This window comes from Salmo salar, chromosome 02 (assembly GCF_965601325.2).
Source record: "Salmo salar chromosome 02, fSalSal1, whole genome shotgun sequence".
Classification (NCBI taxonomy): domain Eukaryota; kingdom Metazoa; phylum Chordata; class Actinopteri; order Salmoniformes; family Salmonidae; genus Salmo; species Salmo salar.
The window spans coordinates 49,939,583-49,961,746 of record NC_138292.1 but is presented as its reverse complement, the minus strand read 5'-3'; the positions used below and the strand labels follow the sequence as shown (position 1 = coordinate 49,961,746).

The 22,164-nt window shown below is 42.2% G+C and overlaps 2 protein-coding genes and 1 pseudogene across 2 annotated transcripts; all 3 read left to right on the top strand.

The window, feature by feature from the left end:
- Nucleotides 1-258: 258 nt before the first annotated feature.
- LOC106584935 (histone H2B-like) lies at nucleotides 259-16,511 on the top strand. Its single transcript, XM_082969951.1, has 3 exons — nucleotides 259-396; nucleotides 15,664-15,736; nucleotides 16,348-16,511. Exons 1-3 carry the CDS (start codon nucleotides 259-261, stop codon nucleotides 16,509-16,511), a joined length of 375 nt encoding a protein of 124 aa, XP_082826077.1.
- LOC106584751 (uncharacterized) lies at nucleotides 2,628-7,225 on the top strand. The gene is made up of 9 exons (XM_014170297.3): nucleotides 2,628-2,766; nucleotides 3,850-3,984; nucleotides 4,064-4,206; nucleotides 4,300-4,464; nucleotides 4,522-4,614; nucleotides 4,749-5,087; nucleotides 5,187-5,370; nucleotides 5,617-5,742; nucleotides 5,965-7,225. The coding sequence occupies exons 1-8, from the start codon at nucleotides 2,691-2,693 to the stop codon at nucleotides 5,700-5,702; spliced, it is 1,221 nt and encodes a 406-aa protein (XP_014025772.1). The 5' UTR covers nucleotides 2,628-2,690; the 3' UTR covers nucleotides 5,703-5,742; nucleotides 5,965-7,225.
- On the top strand, nucleotides 14,629-14,928 carry LOC145850383 (uncharacterized; annotated as a pseudogene).
- Nucleotides 16,512-22,164: the final 5,653 nt, after the last annotated feature.

Below are 22,164 nucleotides of genomic sequence, written 5' to 3'. Positions count from 1 at the left end.
ATTCCCCATCCGTCACAGAATGTAGGCTATAGAGAAGGGGGAGGGGAGGCGAAGGTACCGTGCACACAATTGTCTTTGTTCGGGAAGCCCGCCTCTGAGTGGAAGGCTCTTTTGAGCGCAAGAGCTCCACTGGGCAAATGGCAGGGAAAGCAAGGGTGTGTCCATGGCAGCTGAATTTGCTTAGCTTCCTCTTCATAAGACAGGTAAGCGCCCTCCACCCCCTCATTCGTTTCTGAGAAGCAACGAGACATCAACATCATGCCCGAGCCAGCAAAGTCCGTGCCCAAGAAGGGCTCCAAGAAAGCTGTCACCAAGACCGCAGGGAAGGGCGGCAAGAAGCGCCGAAAGCCCAGGAAGGAGAGCTACACCATTTACATGTACAAAGTCCTGAAGCAGGTCCACCCCGACACCAGCATCTCCTCCAAGGCCATGGGAATCATATTAAGTTGAATGAACTCGATCCATGTTATTTGACATGAATGAATTATGTACAGCACTTTGTGATATCAGCTGATGTAAGAAGGGCTTTATAAATACATTTAGACCAAGTCAGAAAGGTTCACATTTTACCTTTGGATTTACTAGATCAGAGTTCCCTTAACAGAAAAGGTATTAGGACAGCAGGAATCCATTGATTTAAACATCAACGGTTTGCAAAATAGCTCTTATTAACAGAATTGCTATCAACATTGCAGGTACGTCCTGGTTGCTGCATAGACTTCATAAGGAACTAAATATTCTCATAGTAACCGTGATGCTGAAATGGCCAGTGCCTCTGCCCAGTTGGCAAGGGCTATTTCCCGTTTGAGGCAATTTTGACATGCTATAGGCACAGTTCAGTACACCCCTCATCCAATAGACCCTAGCATCTATATAACCCCCCATCCCCCCCAAGAATTCTCACAGAAACCACTTTATTTCCTCCACTTTCCCTGGTCATCTGTGGCATCTCCACTTTTTAAGTCACTGCAACAAAACGATTGTGGAGGTGCATTGATGTAATATATAGTCCTTGAGAATAAGTTATATTGGATATATAATGTAATGGCATCTCAAATGTTTTTTTTTACAATCCATATACCAGTAGGAGAGCGTACAGAAAAATAATGCACTAGGTTAGAGAGAACAGTTGCAATCCATTTTTAATCAAGTAGTACCATTTGAAGTGACCCTCATTTTATACTTCACAAACATACATTGTCATGACGTAGTGTTCCAAATCTGCAGTAGACAAAAACCATCTGAAAATGTGCAGGTCAACACCAAATGGTTAAGTGATTCTGATTTCAGAGCAGTCAGATTAAGTAATAGTGAAATACATTTTAACAAATGAAATAGAATATCATATCAAATGTAATGTGAGCATTGCATTGTGGAAAGCAATGACTTTATAAAAACATGTATTGCAATGTGCAGCATTTATTTGTAGATGAAACACTGATTAAGTTGGGTGAAAAAGTAACTGTATGATTTGGTGTACTCTACTTGAAAATGTGTTTGGAGTTTTGAAAGCACTGCCTATTTGCTGATCTGTTGTTATTTTCTTTTTTACCACATACTTGGGGAAATGGCACCAGTTGAGCGATGATGGCTCTCTGTGGCCATTGTGAATAGTACTTCAGATCCAGCAGATGGTGCTCAAATGCCTCCCTACGTGGCTTGAATGATGAGTTGACTTATTCCTTATAGCTGCTAATGAATTTAAGGCCAGTGTTGGCAATATGACTTCTGATCCAGCAGGAGGCAATGAAATCCCTCCCTATATGACTTGACTGACCAGTTAGTTGTCTGACTCCTTATAGCTCCTAATGATTTTAAGCATAGTGTTGGCCACATGCCTTCTGGTCCAGTAGGTGGCGGTGAAATCCCTCCTTACACAAGTTGACTTATTCCTTTGAGCTCCTAAATGAGGCATAGGGTGTCAACAGTGCATCTCGGCTGAACCCTGTTCTGAGCCCTTTTCTTCACTTAATTCGAGATAATTCCGGTCTTCTTCATGTCCTCTTCATTAGTCCCTCTGCATGTCTTCCTTCCTGTCTTGCCACGTGGGTTCCTCTAAGGTGTGTTTTTTTTCTCGGCAATCACTAGCCACTTTCATAACGGATCAGCAGTCACTTGAATAATGTTTCCATATTTTGCATTACTTTTGTCATATGTATATACTGTATTCTACTCTATTGTACTGTATCTTAGTCTATGCCGCTCTGACGTTGCTCGCCCATACATGTATATATTGTAATTCCATTGCCTATGTTAGATTGGTGTGTCTTGTGTGTGTTGTTGTGAAATTGATAGATATTACTTGTTAGACATTACTGCACTATTGGAGCTAGAAACACAAGCATTTCACTACACCCGCAATAACATCTGCTAAACACGTGTATGTGGCAAATAGGATTTGATTTGATGGGTGATTGGATTAGATTTGATGTTGGTAGGAGTTTTCCTCAGTGTGTGTCCACCTTCCATTTCCACTTTTTGTCCTAGTTGGGGAGCTATCCATTATACTGTACACAGAAAAAATTGGAGTGTTGAAATTTCAGGGTTAAACATTTTCGAGTAGATTTTTACTCCCAGAGTGTAATTTTAACACATTCTGATTTAAATGGTGTTCAGTGTTGGAGTTATTTGACAGATTTGATCCGGTCAGTGTTAACCCAACTCCGCAGAGATGTAATTAAGCTCCGCCCATGCATTTCACTTCTTCGGTTGGAGACAGAGGAGACAAGTCAGCGCCATTTTCTCCCTCCCATGCAGTACTACACGGTAAGTGCAATTAACTCAAACTTACTGAAACAATTATAAATTGATGCTGAGAATTTCAGTATGAACAATGAAACATCTACAGAGAATATATGCCTAACAAAACCGTGTTTGTTGCCAGGTCTGAGCAGCAAATTTGTCCTGGTGATTAGCTAGCTAGAAGTGTATGGTAAGCTAGCTAACAGTTTGTTACTTAAACCGTCTCCATCTTTATCAATGATGATTTAATAAAGGAAAAACAAAGCGTTATGTTTTTTTACTGTATAAAATCTTGTTTGAGGCTGGAGCTAACGTCTTTTTTCCCCCCTTCACTTTGAACATCAAAGAGGCCGCAAACAACATGTCCCAACATGCAGACGGTGTTTGACGTGTTGTCTGTGTGACCAGCGTACCACTGTATTTGGTGACCCATCAGATTCTATGACCTACAGTTTTGGAAAAAGTACTCAGATCATTTACTTAAGTAAAAGTATATAAGTATTACCAGTTAATTGTACTGAAATTACTAAGTTAAAGCTAAAGTACAAAATTAGCAGAAAATCGGGCTGTGAAAATTAGTACTTTTTCCAACAGTGCAGGTCACAGAATCTGATGGGTCACCAAAAATGGTGTAACACTGTCGACTTAGCTTTAATCTTTACCGTTCTTCCTTTAAATGTTTATTTACTTTGTCAAACTCCCTTGCATGTCTCAGTCAAAATGCTGGTCCAGCCAAATAGCAGAAATATGTGAAGCTAGATGAGGATGAAGGACGGTTTGACTTTATGCAATTCCATGAAAATGGTTAGCATGGCTTAGGAAAAAGGTTTTAAACCACACCCATGTTCTTTTAAAAGCTCATTGTGCAAGCTGTGCAAGTTGTCGATTCTGATTTCTTCACATGCCTTTATCAGACTCTTTTATATGGTAAATGGGGTTAAATTGCTAATCATTTTCAGTTCTGTAATGTGTGCTTCATAGTGTAAAGTATTTAAGGATTATTCAGTGGTGGATGTATGTATTTAACATGAACAGTTATTGGCTGTGAGGCAAGAAACAGTGTTGACTTCAAAGGCACATTCAGTTTGACCTTACTATCTTTTCCAGTCATCGAGAGATTTTGCCTGCCACCTGATGCAAAAGTTATATACAAGGATGCAACAGGGACAGAAGTTGATGCAGAAATATTCAGCGACCTCGTTGGACAAGGCAATGTGGTGCTGACACTATTCTCAGATCAGGGTGAGATATCAAGGCAGGTATAATAAAGCACTTTACACCTTACATAATATAATTATTTGCATTTTTTCTATTCCTTTAGAATTCTCTGATTTCTCCTTGTCTTCTGCTTCTGAGACGTCTGACTCAAGCTTCAGCTCAAGTGCATCAACTATAATCCTAGATGATGTCCCTAGCAAGAGACAAATAATTGAGGATACACATGATGCTGTGTCTGCTGAACAGGTTTCTTAATGCTTTCACATTTTTTCACTCTGAGTCTCTAGAAAAGCTATTTATCACCATGTTTTGTATTGTAATGTTTTTGTTTTTTATTAGTTGATTGAAGCTGTGCTAAGAGGCAAGTCTGGGGGTGAAGAAGTACTACAGGAGTACCAAACAACAGAAACCCTAACAGATGCTGCAAGAAGAAAAATGGTTAACATCCTGGTGGCTCACATGATTGACAATCATGGGTATATTTGTTTCACATTGTTTTTATTTGTACCAGATAACTGCATGGCCATTGCATAAATGTACTAATTTAATATCTCCTCTCAGGCACCGCCCACTAAAGCAATCAGAGAAGATTATGCGCGTGGGATAGTGATGTTGTTCCCTTCCCTCAAGGATCCATACTCCAAGAAGGGCTATGTAATAGGCATTATTATTGTTAACTCTTTCATGTCATGTTGTGACACAAAACTGTGTGGATGAGATTGATATTTGAATTCCATGAGATTTCTCATGAGCCTGGTATGACAACGCATTTATTTTTTTCATTTCAGGAACACTTCTATGATGCTGCAAGCAGCACAGGATACATTTCTTGGCGTCTGAAAACAGTCCAGAGGAAGATTCGTCGAGGATCTGCACTGCCACCAAATAGCCCAATTGACTTTTCTCCAGGGGGCCCAAATTTCCAAAGGACTGTTAATGTTGAAAGGCAGCTTGATGGTGATGCTTGCCAAGAGGCCATGTCTTTGCTCAACCATACCACAGACAATTCCCTGATTTTCCAGAAGATGAGAGAGACCTTTCAGCACCGTCAGAAGCTCGTTAATGACCCAGGCAGAAGTGTTGATATCCTCTCCAGCTTCCCAAGATTCCTGGATACAAAAGGATTGGTAAGTTTGGGATGAGATGTTTAGAATGGCTTGAAATTTGAAAGTATTTCCTGAAGTAGTAGTAGTAGTAGTAGTAGTTTAATATCTTCTTTCTTAAAGGTGGACCAAGACTTCACTCTCCTATTTGATGGCGACACATCCTCCAGGCTTCTTCAGAAATGGGATTTGTTCTTCAAGCCAAATGTCATAAAAGAGGCTAAGCGGCTCACCTCAACACCAGAGTTGTGTCGCTTGGTGCAGTCAGCAGAAAGTCCCCCGGGAAGTGATCTTGATGAGCCAACAAGTGAGTTTTTTAAATTTATTTTTTAAAATAAATTTGCTATAATTGCAGTTAAATTATAACTGCAATAATATTTCATTTGTTTATTCAGTGTATCTCTGAACGTTGATCTGATTTTTGGGATAAATGTGACTAATAGATGGATGACGGTTTAAAACGTTCTCATAATGCCTCCCGGTTCTCATTCAAACTTTAAAAGTATTACATTTGAAGAGTTTTCAGTTAATTCTTGTGACTCTTTGTCCTCAGCCTACGACCAAGAAATGGCTTCCCTGTTGTTGCTGTTACATCTCCTTCCACCACCTCCAGGGGGACTGAAGTCTCCAAAAAATTAGTGCATGTGATGCAGTTGAGAGACTTGTTGTCTTTCATAAGGTAATTATATTATTAACGTGATTATAATAATTTGTCACGTCACCTTCTTAGCCACATATGTAAATGAGGGTTGTTAAAAAGTGGATGGAATTGTAATTAAGTCTTCATTCCCATCTTGCACTAGCCAATGAAAAGCTGTTTGAATAATCACTTCTATAATGTAGTTTTCTCTGGCTGCACATTATTCTTGTCTAATTTTCAGTTTTCTGATCTCAACCTTAGTCATGCTGCAGTTTGGAGGAGCATCTCCGCAACCAGCAGGGTCGGCAGCCATACCTCCTCGCTGTTGGGCGTCAGAAGAGCAAGATTGAGAGCTTCTACATCACAATGGATAAGCGTCTCATCCCATGCAAGGCAAACCGCTTAATTCATTGAAGTATTTCCATGTTTGTAATAACTATTAATTTGATATCATGCATGATCTTCTTGAGGGTGTGGTTCAGTATGAGATCAAATTGCTTTTTGGATATCTCACGCAACACTTTATGTCAGAACAGGACTTGCTTTCCAGGATTTATTGTTTTGATTATGGATTTTTAGAACGAAAAAATCGTCCTACAAAGATTATTGTGGAGAGTGTTGGCAATGGCATTGGTTTGAATTCTATTCCGACATTGTGTCTTGTGAAAAACATCCCACTGTTGTTTGGTGACATTATTCCTGCAGGAAACAAAAACTGGAATTTGTTACTGTTGTTACTTCAAATAATGAACATAGTTTTTTCACCTTCTCTCACTCTAGGTATGACAATATATTTAAAGCATTTGATTGTTGACCACCACAAACTATTTAAGCACTTGTATCCACATAGAAACTTGATACCTAAGCATCATTTTATGATCCATTACCCATCTTCTATAAGGAAAATTGGCCCCTTATTATATACGTGGTGTATGAGGTTTGAGGCCAAACACAAGCTGTTTAAAGATTGTTTTAAAAATGTCAAAAACATAACCAAATCGCTTGCTAAAAAGCATCAGATGGCCATTGCTTATCACTGGGAAACCTTCACCCTCAAACAAAATGAGTATGGGCCAATTAAATATTTTCTCTTCAGAGATGAGAATGTCATCAACAATGAAATGCTTGAAACGATCTTGTCAAAAGATGTTTTCTCAACTAGTTGGGTTAAAGTTGATGGTGTAGAGTATAAAGCTGGACTAGTTATTTGCAGTGCAATGGAAGAAGACATGCCAGTCTTTTGTCAAATAAGTGATGTACTTTTGGTTGAAGATCACATTTTTTTTTGACAAACAAGCTATTTACAGAGAATTTTGATGACCATCATCATGCATTCAGAGTATTACGAAGTGTGGAAAGATGTCTACTAAAAATGTCTGAGCTTAAATTTCATAAACCGTTTGATATTCAAAGCTCATACAATGTTTCAGATGAAAGTATGTACATTATACCTTCATTCACAATGTTTTAATTCAACTGACTGCAAGGGAGAAAAGGCACAAATAAATGTTTTTGACAATGATTGTTTATTGTGATTAATTCTTATTAATATAAGTATATATTTAATTAAATAATATTGAATAAATTAACAATTCATTTTAACATTTTTTCAGTGTAGATAATTGACACTTTAGGGAGTGAAATTAACACTACCCAAATAGTTAATAAAAATTAACTCGGAGCAGTGTTAGTTGTCTAATCCCTTAGTGTTACTTTAACTCTGTTTTGCGAGTTAAAGAAGGAACTCTGGCAGAGTGTTAAATGTTTAACTATTTTGAAAGTGTTAATTTAACTCTGGAGAGTGTGGACCTATATAAACCCTCAAAAAGTGTTGAAATCAACTCTGTGGGAGTTAATTCAACACTGGACTTTTTGCTGTGTAGGCTACTTACTAGCAATGTCACTGTAGTCAAAGTATATTTCCTAGGCTATAGGGTGTGGTAACAGGCCCTCTGTCATTTGTTGTTGTACTGTACATGTGAAGTATCTGCACTCTAGCCTATAGAAGAGCAAGGCTGTTGCGAATAGGGGAATGCAAGCAGTTGAGGGGAACTAGTGAAAGACTCTTACCTGCTGTTCAACACAAGGCCCCAAACACCACTGCAGACAGATAATTATTCACTCCCAGTCCTATGATCTTGCTCTGTGAAGGAGGTTTGCTTTTCAGCATCCAATTTATGGCAGCCTTCTCCCTAGTTGACTTGGGCATGTGAGTGATTCGAGAACGTTTGGCTTTGGTATCCAAGGTGTTTGAGAATGTTGGGGGCCAGTGTTCTGAGGGGCTGACTGTGACATCATAAAGTGGAATGTAGTTAGTGTGCTGTTTGAGGGATTCCAATTCAGTCCGGTGCAGTCTTCCAGACAGTGCAGTTGTGCTTAGTCTGCTCTCTGTGTGATGACTTGTAAGTTGATTGTGACTAGATGGAGTACAGCTACGACCGGAAGTCACATTTTCGGTAACCCTAACCCTTTTCATAACCTTAACCTACTTCTCCTAACCTGCTAGGAAAAAGTAACTTCATGACACTAGCTGTATCCCACCTAGTCAAAACCTTGTCAGCCCTTATCCTAAAAAGCAAACGCTGTTTCTTGATGTACTATGTACTATTTATTTCTATTATATTTATTTCTATATTACTAAACCAAGGGCTGGCAGCCAGTAAGTACAGGTAAGAGACCATTATGGAAACAATAATTTGCTAGATTAAAGCTAGTCACATCTGAGATGTTAGACTGCACTGAATGATAAAGTGCCAGTATGTGCTCTTGGACCCTTATGGCGTCAATGGGTCCGTCCCTTTTGAAATGAACAGTTGAGATGGGCCCTCCTTCTGTGGCCATCGTTTTATGCTACATCTGAGGCCATCTTGTGGGCATAGTGTGGGCCAGAAATGAGCAACATCATACCAATAATCCCATAATAAGACACTTTGTTAATACAATATTTGCACATCCCTATCACCTCTGTATTCATAGGAAAACAATCTGTTCATTGTGTGGGTGGGTGGGTGTCTGAGGAATGTTTTACTGTGTTTCAGCTTATAGAGGTATCACCACCCCTCCTATTGGCACCTCAGGTCCTCTTGGCCCCCTGACTGTCAGGCTGGATCCTGTCTAGGGAAGAAAGAAGAAGAATTATGTTATTAATGACAGTCAATATACTACCGCTGCAAGATGACATGGCCTTCCACAAGGTGACATGATGGGGCCCCTTTACCTTTCCAATGAAGGTTTGGTGTGTTAGTTGTCGTTATTTTGTGTATGGGAGAGTCACCTTGTTTTCTCCTCTCTACTTAGGCCTAAAGAACTCGAAGAGGTCCCATCTCTATTAGAGGGTTTCAACGTGTGAGGGGCAACTGCAGTGGGGTGAATCATACTAGTTCAGTGTTTCCTAACTCCAGTGGTAAGAGTAGCCTACCCCCAACAATACCCATTTGTGTTTTAGCCCTGGACAGGCACACCTGATTCAACATACTTGTCAACCAAGTTCTCAATGAGTTGAATCAGGTGCAACAACAACAATGTTGATCCCCCAGTTGTCACAGTTTGGCCTTGTGTCCACATAGCCTATATGAGTATTTGAGTATGTTCCCTGTGCATGTTAGTTGCTTTCATTTTGTCTTTTCTGAACCCACTATTGCTCCTCCCTAGTTCCCTCGAACGAGTGCACTCCCCTTTGCAACAGAGGCCAGGCAAAAGCGCACGCTTGCTGTGCCACTGGCCTCAATCAGGTCCACCAAACACAGATAATAGCGTCTTAGAATGTTATCGGTAGTTGATCTTGTTTTTCTGAAGCCAGCTTGGTGGATTCCAAGGAGGCCCATTTCCTCAGTGTGGCTCCTCAGTCTTTGGGTGAGTACTCCCTCAAACAGCTTCCCAACATGACTGTGGAGGCTGATTGGTCTATAACTTGTGATGTTGTGTGGGTCTTTACCAGGTTGTGAATCATTGTGACAACTGCAGATTTCCAAGGTAGGGGAAAATGGCCATCCATGAAACATGTGGTGAAGAGGTTAGAAAGGAGGTGCAGGTATTCATCAGGTGCTTGCTTGATGAGTGTGCTGTCAATGTCTTCCCCAGATGCTTTGTTTTTCGTTTTTTTTCAGATGAGTCTTAATTTCTTCAATAGTAACAGAGCGGGTGAGGGGATGGTCTACTGGTGTCAGACTTGAAGTATATACTGTTTTTCGACAATGTTTTTCCATTCTTTGCCATAGAGGGATTAATTGGGACAAGAATGAACATTTTGTAGGTGGTTTCTAAATAATGAATTTGTCTTGAGACTTCAGCACAGGTATGATATTATTGGTTTTGTCTCCGTTAATTGCTTTGATTTTTTTGCCAGAAGGTCCGGGGGTTAGTGTCTGTATCTAGCTGGTGATAAAAGGCAGTCCCCTGTTTCTATTTGTGGAGGGTGAGTTGATATCTGATATGATCCTGTAACCAATTAACTTCTGTTTTCAAGTTCGGTGATCTTGTTCTTATAAAATCTCTCCGGACCTTTCTCTTCTGCTTGATGAGACTGAGGATATGTGGTGGGAGTTGTTTTTGTGGTGGTCTGATACATCCTTCGGAACTTCAAGAAAAAAATAACTTACCCTGGCAGTTTTCTTTGATATAGAAAAAGCATTTGATAAGATGTGGCACAATGGGTTGTGCTACCGGCTTGCAGACGCCAATCTCAAACTACCAATCTCCATCAGAAACATTATCACTAGCTTTCTCCACAACCGTACAATTAAAGTGAAGGTCTCCACAGCAATATCCCCACCATTTACCCCTGACACAGGGGGCATTCCTAAGCCCACTACTTTTTCTACTATACATATCAGACATTTGTTACCCACCATAGGTCAAGTCTCACAGTTTGCCGATGACCTTTGCTAATGGTGCAGCTCCAAATGTCCTCAACTTGCTGCAAAAAACTCCAGCAGTCTATTGAAAAGATTGAGACATGGTCTAACATGTGACGAGTATAACTGAACCCACAAAAGACTCAATGTGTTCTCTTTACAAGAAGCACCAGCAAAAAAACTAAACAGGAAACCCATCGATCTCAGATCTCAGGCGAAACAATGAAAATAGAAAAATAAGCAAAATTCCTTGGAGTCACCTTACAGAAGAACATGCACTGGAGAACCCATATAGCAAACATAGAGAGAGAGAGGGACGAAAAAAGACTAAACCACTTAACTTCTCTGGGCTAGGTGGGACGTGACCATCCCACACTATTCAACAGCCAGTGAAATAGCATGGCGCGAAATATACTGCTCAAAAAAATAAAGGGAACACTTAAACAACACAATGCAACTCCATGTCAATCACACTTCTGTGAAATCAAACTGTCCACTTAGGAAGCAACACTGATTGACAATAAATTTCACATGCTGTTGTGCAAATGGAATAGACAACAGGTGGAAATTATAGGCAATTAGCAAGACACCCCCAATAAAGGAGTGGTTCTGCAGGTGGTAACCACAGACCACCCCTTTTGAATGCTGGCGGTGCTTTCACTCTAGTGGTAGCATGAGATGGAGTCTACAACCCACACAAGTGGCTCAGGTAGTGCAGCTCATCCAGGATGGCACATCAATAGGAGCTGTGGCAAGAAGGTTTGCTGTGTCTGTCAGCGTAGTGTCCAGAGCATGGAGGCGCTACCAGGAGACAGGCCAGTACATCAGGAGACGTGGAGGAGGCCGTAGGAGGGCAACAACCCAGCAGCAGGACCGCTACCTCCGCCTTTGTGCAAGGAGGAGCACTGCCAGAGCCCTGCAAAATGACCTCCAGCAGGCCACAAATGTGCATGTGTCTGCTCAAACGGTCAGAAACAGACTCCATGAGGGTGGTATGAGGGTCCGACGTCCACAGGTGGGGGTTGTGCTTACAGCCCAACACCGTGCAGGACGTTTGGCATTTGCCACAGAACACCAAGATTGGCAAATTCGCCACTGGCACCCTGTGCTCTTCACAGATGAAAGCAGGTTCACACTGAGCACATGTGACAGACGTGACAGAGTCTGGAGACGCCGTGGAGAACGTTCTGCTGCCTGCAACATCCTCCAGCATGACCAGTTTGGCGGTGGGTCAGTCATGGTGTGGGGTGGCATTTCTTTGGGGGGCCGCACAGCCCTCCATGTGCTCGCTAGAGGTAGCCTGACTGCCATTAGGTACCGAGATGAGATCCTCAGACCCCTTGTGAGACCATATGCTGGTGCGGTTGGCCCTGGGTTCCTCCTAATGCAAGACAATGCTAGACCTCATGTGGCTGGAGTGTGTCAGCAGTTCCTGCAAGAGGAAGGCATTGATGCTATGGACTGGCCCGCCCGTTCCCCAGACCTGAATCCAATTGAGCACATCTGGGACATCATGTCTCGCTCCATCCACCAACGCCACGTTGCACCACAGACTGTCCAGGAGTTGGCGGATGCTTTAGTCCAGGTCTGGGAGGAGATCTCTCAGGAGACCATCCGCCACCTCATCAGGAGCATGCCCAGGCGTTGTAGGGAGGTCATACAGGAACGTGGAGGCCACACACACTACTGAGCCTCATTTTGACTTGTTTTATGGACATTACATCAAAGTTGGATCAGTCTGTAGTGTGGTTTTCCACTTTAACTTTGAGTGTGACTCCAAATCCAGACCTCCATGGGTTGATAAATTGGATTTCCATTGATTATTTTTGTGTGATTTTGTTGTCAGCACATTCAACTATGTAAAGATGAAAGTATTTAATATGACTATTTCATTCATTCAGATCTAGGATGTGTTATTTTAGTGTTCCTTTTATTTTTTTGAGCAGTGTACAAAACAGCAAAAATCTCATAATTTCATTTTCTCAAACAATCAACTATTTTACTCCATTTTAAAGATAAGACTCTCATTAATCTAACCACATTGTCCGATTTCAAAAAGGCTTTACAGCGAAAGCATAAAATTAGATTATGTTAAGACATAAACTTCACAAGAAAATCCACACAGCCATTTTCCAAGCATCACAAAAACCAAAAGTACAGCTAAAATATTCACTAACCTTTGATGATCTTCATCAGATGGCACTCATAGGACTTCATGTTATACAATACATGTATGTTTTGCTCGATAAAGTTCATATTTATATCCAAAAACAGCATTTTACATTGGCGCGTGATGTTCAGAAAATGTTTTCCCACCAAAACCTTCCGTGAATATGCACATCAATTTACAAAAATACTCATAATAAATGTTGATAAAATTTACAACGGTTATTGAAAGAATTATAGATACACTACTCCTTGACGCAACTGCTTTGTCAGATTTCAAAATAACTTTACAGAGAAAGCACATTGTTCAATATTCTGAGTACATAGCTCAGCCATCGAAGCAAGCTATACAGCTACCCGCCAAGTTCTGGCATTAACAAAACTCTGAATTAGTATTATAAATATTCTCTTACCTTTGCTGATCTTCGTCAGAATGCACTCCGAGGACTCCTACTTCCACAAGAAATTTGTTTTAAAGACAAGACTCTCGTTAATCTAACCACACTGTCCGATTTCAAAAATGCTTTACAACGAAAGCAAAACATTAGATTATGTTAGCAGAGTACCCAGCCAGAAATAATCAGACACCCATTTTTCAAGCTAGCATATAATGTCACATAAACCCAAACCACAGCTAAATGCAGCACTAACCTTTGATGATCTTCATCAGATGACACACCTAGGACATTATGTTATGCAATACATGCATGTTTTGTTCAATCAAGTTCATATTTATATCAAAAACCAGCTTTTTACATTAGCATGTGACGTTCAGAACTAGCATACCCCCGCAAACTTCCGGTGAATTTACTAAAAATGTACTAAATTACTCACGATAAACGTTCACAAAAAGCATAACAATTATTTTAAGAATTATAGATACAGAACTCCTCTATGCACTCGATATGTCCGATTTTAAAATAGCTTTTCGGTGAAAGCACATTTTGCAATATTCTAAGTAGATAGCCCGGCATCACAGGGCTAGCTATTTAGACACCCAGCAAGTTTAGCACTCACCAAAGTCAGATTTATTATAAGAAAAATGTTATTACCTTTGGTGTTCTTCGTCAGAATGCACTCCCAGGACTTCTACTTCAATAACAAATGTTGGTTTGGTCCCAAATAATCCATAGTTATATCCAAACAGTGGCGTTTTGTTTGTGCGTTCAAGACACTATCCGAAAGGGTAAAGAAGGGTGACGAGCATGACGCATTTCGTGACAAAGAAATTCGAAATATTCCATTACCGTACTTCGAAGCATGTCAACCGCTGTTTAAAATCCATTTTTATGCAATTTTTCTCGTAAAAAAGCGATAATATTCCGACCGGGAATCTGCGTTTAGGTAAAAAGAGGAAAGAAAATATAGCACGGGTTCGACTCGTGCATGCGCCTAAGCCCATTGTCCTCTGATCGGCCACTTGCCAAAAGCATAAATGTTTTTCAGCCTGGGGCTGCCTTGATATCATTCAGCTTTGCCCCGGGCTCTGAGAGCCTATGGGAGCCGTAGGAAGTGTCACGTTACAGCAAAGATCCTCAGTCTTCAATAAACAGACACCATTCAAACAGTTTTAGAAACTTTAGGGTGTTTTCTATCCAAAGCCAATAATTATATGCATATTCTAGTTACTGGGCAGGAGTAGTAACCAGATTAAATCGGGTACGTTTTTTATCCGGCCGTGTCAATACTGCCCCCTACCCCCAACAGGTTAATGCATTTAGACTCGGGGGGGTGCCTTGCTTGACCCCACCCTCCTTCCTTGCTCTGGGCCTGCCCTGCCTCTTCCACTAATCCATTTGTTTTCATGGACAGAGAAGAGCAGAAGCTCTGAGCTGTCCGATCAGGCCCATTGTCTATTGTCGCGCTCACGTCATTCACTCACTTCAACTCCACTAGTGAACACATAATGTCTGGAAGAGGCAAAGGCGGCAAGGAACTCGGAAAAGGAGGCGCCAAGCGCCACCGCAAAGTTCTCCGTGAAAACATCCAGGGAATCACAAAGCCCGCTATCGGTGTGAAGCGTATCTCCTGTCTGATCTACGAGGAGACCCGCCGTGTCCTGAAGGTGTTCCTGGAGAACGTGATCCTGGAGAACGTGACGCCGTCACCTACACCGAGCATGCCGAGAAGAAGACCGTTACCGCCATGGACGTGGTCTACGCTCTGAAACGCCTAGGGACGCACCCTGTACGGTTTCGGCAGTTAAACGCACTGTTTTCGGAAGGGCCAATTCCGTATAATGGTTAGTATGTTATTGGAATATTGTTTAGGTATGCTATTTGGTAGGAAAGCATGAGCCACTCCGAGTGGACAGGGAGTATTAATGACAGGACTCTGTTCAGTGCAGCCTTTGCGCACAGAGTGAGGCTTATGTGTGACACACTTTTTGAAACACACAATTCCCCATCCGTCACAGAATGTAGGCTATAGAGAAGAGGGAGGGGAGGGGAAGGCATCGCACGCAATTGTCTTTGTTCGGGAAGCCCGCTTCTGAGTGGAAGGCTCATTTGAGTGCTAGAGCTCCACTGGTCCTATGGGAAAGCAGGGGTGTCCACGGCCGCTGACTTTGGTTAGCTTCCTCTTCATAAGACGAGTAAGCGCCCCCCACCTCTGCTTCCCTGTGGCTCAGTTGGTAGAGCATGGTGTTTGCAACGCCAGCATTGTGTGTGCAACGCCAGGGTTGTGTACAGGGTTGAGTACAAAAAAAAATGCATGAAATGAAATGTATGCATTCACTACTGTAAGTCACTCTGGATAAGAGGCGTCTGCTAAATGACTAAAATGTAATGTAAATGTTATTCATTTCTGAGAAGCAATGAGACATCAGCATCATGCCCGAGCCAGCAAAGTCCGCGCCCAAGAAGGACGCCAAGAAAGCTGTCACCAAGACCGCAGGGAAGGGCGGCAAGAAGTGCCATTTACGTGTACAGTCCTGAAGCAGGTCCACTCCGACACCGGCATCTCCTCCAAGGCCATGGGAATCAGGAACTCGTTCGTGAACGACATCTTTGAGCGTATCTGATAAGGAAATGTATATGTTTAAGGTAATGACTAAAGAATTCCACTCTGAAATGTAATTATTAGATTATGTAACATGTATTATGAATAATTAGACTAACGTAATTATTAGACTATGTAAAGTAAAATGAATAAATGTGATTAGACTAAAGTCCAATAAGGTTTGGTCGAGACAAGTTAAGGGTGAGAAGTGTGTGACTAAGAAAATACAGAGGACAATTAAACTATTCATGATCTGACCTGGTTGGAACTCTAAGAAACTTTCGACAGGAAAGGGAGTCCTGTCAAGGTCCCTCTAATCTCGGGAGGATAGAACTGCCAGCTTGGTAGTGATAAATGAGGAATGCGGACTGTGGGGAAGGATACAGCCCACCTACTGTTTGTGTGTCTGTGTGTGCGTGGAAGTAGGTGGGGGTGAGAGTTATAAAAAGACGTCTTTGCATTTTTTTACTTTAGAATGTTCTCTGAATAAACTTTACGGACCTTTTGCAGAAGCTGAGTCTTTGCCTAATTATTATTCAACCCAGGGTCTTACAAACCTTGGGGATTGGTCAAAGCTTAAATAATTGTTTAGTTATCATCATTGGGATTGAAAATTCTCGTGACAGTATCGCCGGAGAGTCCTCTCGCCTGGCCCACTACAACAAGCATTCTACCATCACCTCCAGGGAGATCCAGACCGCTGTGCGCTTGCTGCTCCCTGGTGAGCTGGCCAAGCACGCAGTGTCTGAGGGCAGCAAGGCCATAACCAAGTACACCAGCTCCAAGTAAACAGCGCATTTGGACTGCTCTAATAACCCAAAGGCTCTTTTAAGAGCCACCCACCCTGTCAGTAAAAAAGCAATTCCATCGCAACCGAATGAATGTGTATGTAGGTAGGCTGTGTCCATTGTAGCACTGTTCCATTGTGTCCTTGTTTATGGGCGCTGTGGGCCGAGTTGGAGAGTGGCTACTTTGTATCCTTTTCCGTTTGAAGTGTAGGGGTTTTGCGTGCTGTCGTTGTCTGACGAATGTAAGATAGCAACAGACGTTTCTCTGAACGACATGACAAACAGGGTTGGCCTCCATTCCAGTTGAAGGCCGTCCATAGTGGAATAAGTGAGTGGAATGTGAAATGGCAAAGGGTGAAGACAGGGCCGAAATGGCCGTTGTTTGAGGTGACTTCCTGAATAAGTAGGAGACGGATAGAGTCCCATTTATTCACTCAATCTTAATGATGCAACATGCTACCCGATGATGAAAAGATCGGATATCGTCAACCTTCTTTTCAAAATGATGACTTCGTCAACCATTTTGAAAAGAAGGTTGACAATATCCGATCCTCGTTTGCTAAGTCAAACGACACCGCTGGTCCTGCTCACACTGCCCTACCCTGTGCTTTGACCTCTTTCTCCCCTCTCTCTCCAGATGAAATCTCGCGTCTTGTGACGGCCGGCCGCCCAACAACCTGCCCACTTGACCCTATCCCCTCCTCTCTTCTCCAGACCATTTCCGGAGACCTTCTCCCCTACCTCACCTCGCTCATCAACTCATCCTTGACCGCTGGCTACATCCCTTCCGTCTTCAAGAGAGCGAGAGTTGCACCCCTTCTGAAAAAACCTACACTCGATCCCTCCGATGTCAACAACTACAGACCAGTATCCCTTCTTTCTTTTCTCTCCAAAACTCTTGAACGTGCCGTCCTTGGCCAGCTCTCCTGCTATCTCTCTCAGAATGACCTTCTTGATCCTAATCAGTCAGGTTTCAAGACTGGGCATTCAACTGAGACTCCTCTTCTCTGTGTCACGGAGGCTCTCCGCACTGCTAAAGCTAACTCTCTCTCCTCTGCTCTCATCCTTCTAGACCTATCTGCTGCCTTTGATACCGTGAACCATCAGATCCTCCTCTCCACCCTCTCCGAGTTGGGCATCTCCGGCGCGGCCCACGCTTGGATTGCGTCCTACCTGACAGGTCGCTCCTACCAGGTGGCGTGGCGAGAATCTGTCTCCGCACCACGCGCTCTCATCACTGGTGTCCCCCAGGGCTCTGTTCTAGGCCCTCTCCTATTCTCGCTATACACCAAGTCACTTGGCTCTGTCATATCCTCACATGGTCTCTCCTATCATTGCTATGCAGACGACACACAATTAATCTTCTCCTTTCCCCCTTCTGATAACCAGGCTGCGAATCGCATCTCTGCATGTCTGTCAGACATATCAGTGTGGATGACGGATCACCACCTCAAGCTGAACCTCGGCAAGACGGAGCTGCTCTTCCTCCCGGGGAAGGACTGCCCGTTCCATGATCTCGCCATCACGGTTGACAACTCCCTTGTGTCCTCCTCCCAGAGTGCTAAGAACCTTGGCGTGATCCTGGACAACACCCTGTCGTTCTCCACTAACATCAAGGCGGTGACCCGATCCTGTAGGTTCATGCTCTACAACATTCGCAGAGTACGACCCTGCCTCACACAGGAAGCGGCGCAGGTCCTAATCCAGGCACTTGTCATCTCCCGTCTGGATTACTGCAACTCGCTGTTGGCTGGGCTCCCTGCCTGTGCCATTAAACCCCTACAACTCATCCAGAACGCTGCAGCCCGTCTGGTGTTCAACCTTCCCAAGTTCTCTCACGTCACACCGCTCCTCCGCTCTCTCCACTGGCTTCCAGTTGAAGCTCGCATCCGCTACAAGACCATGGTGCTTGCCTACGGAGCTGTGAAGGGAACGGCACCTCCATACCTTCAGGCTCTGATCAGGCCCTACACCCAAAGAAGGGCACTGCGTTCATCCACCTCTGGCCTGCTCGCCTCCCTACCTCTGCGGAAGCACAGTTCCCGCTCAGCCCAGTCAAAACTGTTCGCTGCTCTTGCACCCCAATGGTGGAACAAGCTCCCTCACGACGCCAGGACAGCGGAGTCAATCACCACCTTCCGGAGACACCTGAAACCCCACCTCTTTAAGGAATACCTGGGATAGGATAAAGTAATCCTTCTAACCCCCCCCCCCCCCCCCCCTTAAAATATTTAGATGCACTATTGTAAAGTGGTTGTTCCACTGGATATCATAAGGTGAATGCACCAATTTGTAAGTCGCTCTGGATAAGAGCGTCTGCTAAATGACTTAAATGTAAATGTAATGTAAATGTAAAAGAGGAATGGCATGAATAAAAGTGTGATGAATAATCCAGTGCCAGAAGAATAAGAGTAGGCCTATATGAATGTGTGTAGGCCCCAAGTCTCAGTAGAACACAGTGAGTGAGTCAGTGGGCCTTGTCATTGGAGCAGTAGTGGAATCCCCTTCCAATAACTACATTGGGAAGATAATAAGCGGCAATGAGCCTTCTGAACTACATGCATCTGCCGGGATTCTCACCATTGCCATAAACCCAGAATCAAACATTCCCCATACTAACCAACCTGGGTAAACAGAACAAATGCTTAGAAAATAGTAGCCTGACAAACATGGACATGGTATCGCATTGGAGGAATGTCATTTTCTGTTTACACACCATGACATAAACCCATTTTCAAACAGCTTCAATGTGCAGCTTCAAAAGACCACTCATGAAGAGTCACTAGGAAATACATTTGTAACTAAACAGCCAACTGTTGCAGTCAAGTTGTGGGCAAGTGTTTACTGTGTAGATTAATTACTGTGAAATTAGCCTACCATTTCACAGTAATTAATCTACACAGTAAACATTTGCCCGCAACTTGACTGCAACAGTTGGCTGTTTTAGTTACAAATGTATTTCCTAGTGACTCTTCATGAGTAGTTTTTGAAGCTGCACATTAGGGCACAATTTTGCCCAAATTGGTCGGTGAAATTTCACACCATTGTTAGGTTTCAGGAATAAAGCCATCATTCAGGTAGGACTACATGAAAACCTAATTAATATGGCATTAAAAAAACAAAAAAAACAAACAAGTGGGCTTCCTGTATATACGCAGCTCTAGAGTGCAAATGGTTGAAGGCTGCAGTTAAGATTTACTTTGGACTTTTACACTCCAGTCAGTGAACACATGATATCGTCCTTTTTCACCCAACCAGATTACAATTTCACATCATTTGACACAACTACACACAGTGCAAGTCATTTTCCTGAAAGAGATGGAAGTTACTTCACAAATGCACTTCCTAATAAAATTAATCCTCGACAACCAACACACGTCAGTGGGTAGCTATAGCGCAGTATGGTAGGTTTTAGGCTTTTCCCGAAATCACTACACCATCATGACATTTTATGTGTTTATCGATCTTATTTACACACTCCTTCGTATAAGCTTGACATGGCTTGTCTTCAAGTAGCCTGAACTATAACTATTGGATATAATGCCCTTCACATTCATGGCTTTTAAACACAATTGGCAAACTAATGTATGGAATATACTTTTGCACCTAAGATATGGTTGACATTGACTGCATTCACATGTCACTTACCCTTTATGTAGTCCATTGACACTAGCTTGCCACTGTTTTTTTGTCCCGGTCCACTTGCTACAGCGAAGATGACTCTCAACCTCTTGTTCCCAAATAGCAAACGTTGGCCTGTGTGAAGACTGTTAAAGTGACTTGTTGGCATGGTACGTATTATGACATATCATTCAACAATACTTCAAATTACATTGACAGACATTTTAGCATTGCTTGCCATGCCCACACTGTAAACGATAACCTTAAATTCAGTCTATCGACTTCACTATGAGCTGAGCTGATTAACCATGTTTCTTTCTGATCAAAGCTATACGTTTAAATTAATATACTTGTTCCAAACAAATAAATAGACTTTGGAGTTGAACTTACACCTGAATGATTAAATTCACCAAGATTTATGACAGCAGTTAACTGCAGTCTGGGAAAAACTAGGGCAATATTAGCTTACACTTAAGCACATGTGCTTGCAACATTAAGCTTTCTCATCACAATCTTGCATAACAATATATGAATAGTTTAATTGAAATATTCACAGTTTTCTGCTTAACTTTTTCATCGGCCTTTTCATCGGCTTTACAGGGCACTTCCAAAAGAAACCTGTAAGAATGTATTGCTTTACTTGGCCATTGGTAGGTTTTATGGCTTTAATTGATGGACTCAATTCTAACTGACCTAAGCATACATGCTTTGATTGTCAATCTAATACTCTTGTCTATGACCAGACATATTGTGACTGCCACACAAATGATTCTGCCTTTGATAACTACAAATGATAACAAAAGGAAGTATGAACAGCCCAGATAATCTAAACAAATATGGGAGCTGTGTCATGTATGTTTTCCTTTTTATATCCAGTATTTCTCACATCAAAATAGCCTAAATACTGGTCTGCATTGAAAGTTATGCTTGCTATAAGGTATGCCTGCAGCTTGCCAATGATTGGTAATAGTTTCAGATCTTAGGTATGTCGTGTCTTTGGCTATGCCGGATTAAGTGATATGACATGCTAACCTATAAAATCCTTTCTCTGAAATAATATTACCTGATAAGCTAATCATGTAAATGTAATTAACTAGAAAGTCGTGGTACCACGGAAGAACGTTTATAGAGCCGTTATCTTCCGAATAAACTCTTAAAATACTTAGTAATCTTTTACATCGATAGCAGTCAATATTAACCCTTATCTTATTTTCAGTCTCATAATGAAAGTTGTAAATTCTTGGTTATCTTCACGAACCCTGGCTAACAAGTTGAATCAGCAATACAAAATTGGGTTTAATTATTTATTTACTAAATACCAAAACTAATCACACAGAATTACAAATACACAGAATACAAATGATGCCATACAGAAAACATCCCTGGTGGACGGAACCTGTATGATGGCTGGTTACACAAAGGAAAGGGGGTTGGGCATGAATGAAAGAGTGGGAAGACTTAGGAACAAAGAAAGAGCAGCTACGCTATCGTAAATACATTATCTTATGCATTACTAAATTACCGCCCATTTGGAAAAGGAAAATGCAATAAATATTTACTCTGAACTGCGCTTCGGTAGGTTGGTCGTAGATGCTGGCCGGGTTGGCCAACAGATCTTCCTGTCCTCGGAAGAATGTCTCTGGTGGTAAATTGGATACGTGGTGGTATCTTCGTCTGTTCGTTGTTAGACTGGATCCGTCGTCCGTCCTTTCCTAGCCCACGTCTACAGCGGCCGCTGCTAACTCAACGGCTAGGAAGTATCACTTCTGTAGTGAATAAGCTCAAAGTTCCTACCATTCGCCACCAAAGCTCACGCTGAGGTTGGCTTAGTTTTGTACTTGACGTGTGTCCTTCTAACGTAGAGGCTGCAGACCTCACGTACTGGAACATATGGTTATCTTTTCGTCAAAGGCTTATATAGTGGAGAGGGGGAAGGATGTGTTTCATCGTTTATAACCCCTGTCTCTTCACAGGGGTGGGCCACTGATCAAGCAGGGCACTTTCCTTATGAAAACAAAATTCTCTCATTTGGC